The sequence below is a fragment of the Sinohyriopsis cumingii genome, chromosome 15 (genome assembly GCF_028554795.1).
Source record: "Sinohyriopsis cumingii isolate HCF-2022 chromosome 15, ASM2855479v2, whole genome shotgun sequence".
In the NCBI taxonomy this organism is placed as follows: domain Eukaryota; kingdom Metazoa; phylum Mollusca; class Bivalvia; order Unionida; family Unionidae; genus Sinohyriopsis; species Sinohyriopsis cumingii.
Window position 1 is genome coordinate 81,520,225 of NC_142975.1, and position 4,152 is coordinate 81,524,376.

The following is a 4,152-nucleotide window of genomic DNA, read 5'->3' on the forward strand; positions in this document are numbered from 1 at the left end:
TTTATGGTTGTTACAAAGATTTTGGGTCTGATTCTTTTCGGGGGATGTGTTTTTGCGCATTGGTTTAACTTAACATTTGGTGTAGAATCGTCAGACATGATTAATCGATTTATGAATAAATGAATATTTATAATGTATTTAATATGTAAATTTATTCGCAAGTCTTAGTATATAATGGAGTAGATAAGGAAGTTCAGTGGTACATTCATTCATACCACTCCAACGTACGAAGAAGAAGGTAAGTTGCTGTTTTCCAGTAGAGTTTACAAAAAATTGGCTTAAATTTGATATATTTTCTGAGATAATGTTAATCACAAGTCCCTCTATACCAAAGTTGATGTAAATCCACGAAGAATCGAGTTGTACTTTGTTTACTTTTCACTCTGTGGCCTTTAATCTTTTTACAAAGTTTTTGACATTCTACAGGATGGATATTTCAAAGTTTCGAACTATTCTCTATAATATGTATTTTGCAGTGCTTCATTCTGACTTTCATTTATTTATGAATATCATCGACTAAGTGTTACTTTCAAAACGTTCCCACTAACGCTTTAATGATCGATTATTTTAGTCTTCTGATGTAGATAATTAGTATTATCACCTCTGCTCCAATGTATTGAATGCTGTTGGATGATCAAAAGGGGCTGTCATTTAGACAGTTTCCTGAAAATCTCATGTTTGTACATTGTCTTATAAAAAAATGGATTTTAAACATTATCTTTTTTTCATTTAGTTATCTCGACTATTTTGATGTTTCTTGAATTTTAGAAAGTTATCCAATTGATTTAATTTTCTTGAAAATCTTAATGGTTTCTGATTTATTTAGTTTGAACTGTTCATTATTCCTATATTGAAGGAACTAACACACAAACGAATGACTATAATATCATGAAACGAAAAGAAAACTTTAAAATCAATTGAAAGTTTCAAATTTCGTACAATATTGATTCAATAAAAATAATGTTTTTGTCTGACCTTTTCTCTGATGAAGAGAAGTGGTTTTTTGCCGATTGCAAGGACTTTAAGAGAATTCACACGGAATGACTCGCAAAGAGATTGATTTATCAAAATTTAACTGCGTTTTCAAAACCTACCCATTATTGATATGATTCTAATTTTCACCCTTGATAGTCAAAGTGGGAATACCTCAAACTACCAAGCCTGACAAAGTCATAATACTAAACTCAGGCGGGCTCGAGCCAATTCTGTATCATTTTGATCATAAGATAAAACCAGTTTCAACATGCAAAATAAGCAATCACCATTTAGTGCAAGTACAGAACATCACTTATATTTCGTTCTCCTTTGATTAAACTGTAAAATTGGGTTTTATTTATATCTGCAATTTGCACATTATCAAAAACATGCACGAATACACTGCTTATGGGAACTCTAAAGTCAGATTATAAAGTTTGGAAGCGGAGCACCTGTCGATTGCCAGACATAGTTTATTCCAAGAGACTCACTCTGTCGAGAATGAGGTCGAAAAGATATATTTAATGCATAAGAATCAGCTAATTATAAGATTTAGTGACTACTTTCATAGCATCAAAATAAACCAACTAGATTGGTCATCTTTCCTATAATTTTGCAATTGCAAACCAGATGTATCTAGATTCCTTTATCAAATTCCTTGATAATGTAAATGCATTTATCACGGAGAGTTGAGATTCGCATAAGAGAAAAAGGCTTATATTATTATCTATTTGTTCATTTGTCTTTGACATTGACATCTATTTGACAGAAATAGAGAACCAAGAACTTATTAAACAATTCCGGTCTTTACAAAGTATGGGTTAAAATTGTCACCTATTTACGGCCCTACAGATCGTCTTATGGTGTACGATCTTCTGGGGAGAAAATGTTAGTACTTGTTAGATTTGACTGTTTTCAGGCTGCCCACTGAGGTTCTTTTTGATCTTTTCAGAGCCCAAGATGAAGGCAATCATCATCGTATGCTGCATCGCTTTGGCCAAGGGCATATGGAGCTACAGTTTTAGTTCTGGTGGTTCTCCCTTTGGTTTCGGCCCCTGGGCTGGTAATGGTGCTGGGTTCGGGGAATTTGATCACGGTGGTACCACTGTGGTTGCAGGACCTACATCGATTGGTTTCGGTCGCGGACATGCCGTCAGTACTCCAAGGGGTACAATATCCACTGCTGTAGGTAAAGGCATCGGAACAGCCCCTCACAATGCTGGTCAGGTAGTCAAGGTTGGTCCCATCACCTCGGTTACAAGCCCTCTTGGTTCTAATCACCTTACTCCTGCCTTTTTTAATGGACATGGTCCGTTCATTCTAGATCGAAAAGGACACAGACTCAGCCAATCTTCTGGTAATCCTGCGCTTGGCGGTAGCTTGGGATTCGGTGGTCTTTATGGTCTTTCTGGAGGATATAGTGTTGGAGGACATGGTCCATGGGGTGGAGATGGCGTTGGCTTAAGAGGACATAGTCCTTGGGTTGGGCATGGGATTAGAGCTAGTCCAGATGTAGTAGGCGCAGGAACATCTGCATCTATCGGCGAAATAGAAAATGTAGCAGCAACTGCCGTCGGTTCTCGTGTCAGCGGACAGCACATTGGGGTCAGTAGTTCTGGAACAGGTAGACCAGTCTGGACACCACATGGCCAAATTGGAGTAGGCGACTCTGGCTCCAGCTCTGTCACATCCGCAATTGGCCATTTCCCATATGGCGGATATAGCGGCGGATTCGGTCATGGAGGTGGATTCGGTTTAGGTGGAGATCACTTCATTGGGGGTGGTCTTGGAGGTCATTATCCTTCTAGTAAGTATAATCGGAAGCCAATACAAATATGTTGCTAAACTCTTATTTACTCTAAAAAGTTATTTACTCTAACCATTTATTTCCATAACTAATATGTTTTGCATTCCATTTCATTCATAAAAATGACAGGCCCATATATGGATATTAACTAAAATATTATGCAAGTGTTCTTTGTTTTTCAGTCGTGCAGTAATTTTTAGAATATGCGAAGAAATGCCTTCTAGTGATTGGCAGTAGGAAACACAAGCATAGAAACATTCGCACACACGCACACGCATGCACGCACACACATACTTACATACATACATACATACATACATACATACATACATACATACTTTCATACATGATTAGTGATGTATTACACAGTTCACACTAACAACACAGAACTCACGTTTCTGCATATATTTGCTTTCACTTTCAGTCAAGAAATACTAAATAACTTCCTGGAATATCCGATGATACATCAGAAAGCCAACCCTTTGAGTTAGTACCTGGAAATAGAATTTCTATAATGTAAAGGTGTTCAACACTGAATGAAGTCCAGCATGCAGACATGATAAACCTCGTATATATTATTATTGTTTGCTGTACATTCCGTCTGGATAGTCTGCATAATGGAATATGAAAAAGGATAATAAAAATTATCTCCTGCATTGAAACCATTCATGATGTTGTCATTGTAAATTATATTCTGTTATTTTCTTTCCTTATTCAGAGACAATTAACTCCCTCCCCCACCACGAAAAGAACAACAAAAAGAAAATGGACCCATTTTTGATTAATCACGGAAAATCAATTAAAAATATGTCTTTCCCTTTCTTGATTCGCAATACCTATATTACAATTCACATGGGTCATATATGTTCATATACTCATTATAAATTAAATAATAATTGTTCTTTTAAAAACTTAACACTAACTTTCTTTTTGAAAAAAGTCTTTTCAATCCTAATTATTGAATGTTCTGCACCTTAACTGTCAGCAAGAAACTTCCAGAGGAAAATTATATATCGCTATATGAATTTTTACAATGGTAGCCATGTACTAAACTAGGGTCAAAATAAGAGCGCGTGGAGTGGAGTCGTCGCAATCTAGGTGAGTATGAAAGTGTTTATCACTATGCGTAGTTTTCATTGTGACAGCACAGCGCGCGATATTCTATCCAGATTGTGCTGGATCAGACCTTTAGGGTCATTTTGTCAAAAAATGTCTACGTACTTTAACATTGATTTTGCTGTCTGCACCTCTCGGGGAATATACATAATAACTTTCCAGAGGAATATGGATGTTATAGAATGTGAACACTTGTCACTTAAAGGTATGTAGAATCAAATTGTAAAAAGTGGCACCCGTTACTGAAATAGTCG

At 36.3% G+C, this 4,152-nt stretch overlaps 1 protein-coding gene across 1 annotated transcript; it reads left to right on the top strand.

Moving 5' to 3' along the window:
* Positions 1-204: 204 nt before the first annotated feature.
* Positions 205-3,444, top strand: LOC149782182 (uncharacterized). Its single transcript, XM_089934844.1, has 3 exons — positions 205-238; positions 1,928-2,782; positions 3,207-3,444. Exons 2-3 carry the CDS (start codon positions 1,936-1,938, stop codon positions 3,218-3,220), a joined length of 861 nt encoding a protein of 286 aa, XP_089790970.1. The 5' UTR covers positions 205-238; positions 1,928-1,935; the 3' UTR covers positions 3,221-3,444.
* The last annotated feature ends 708 nt before the right edge of the window (positions 3,445-4,152 follow it).

Excerpts from the sequence above, each read along its gene's own strand:
- LOC149782182 (XM_089934844.1), top strand. The coding sequence starts at position 1,936 with ATGAAGGCAATCATCATCGTATGCTGCATCGCTTTGGCCAAGGGCATA.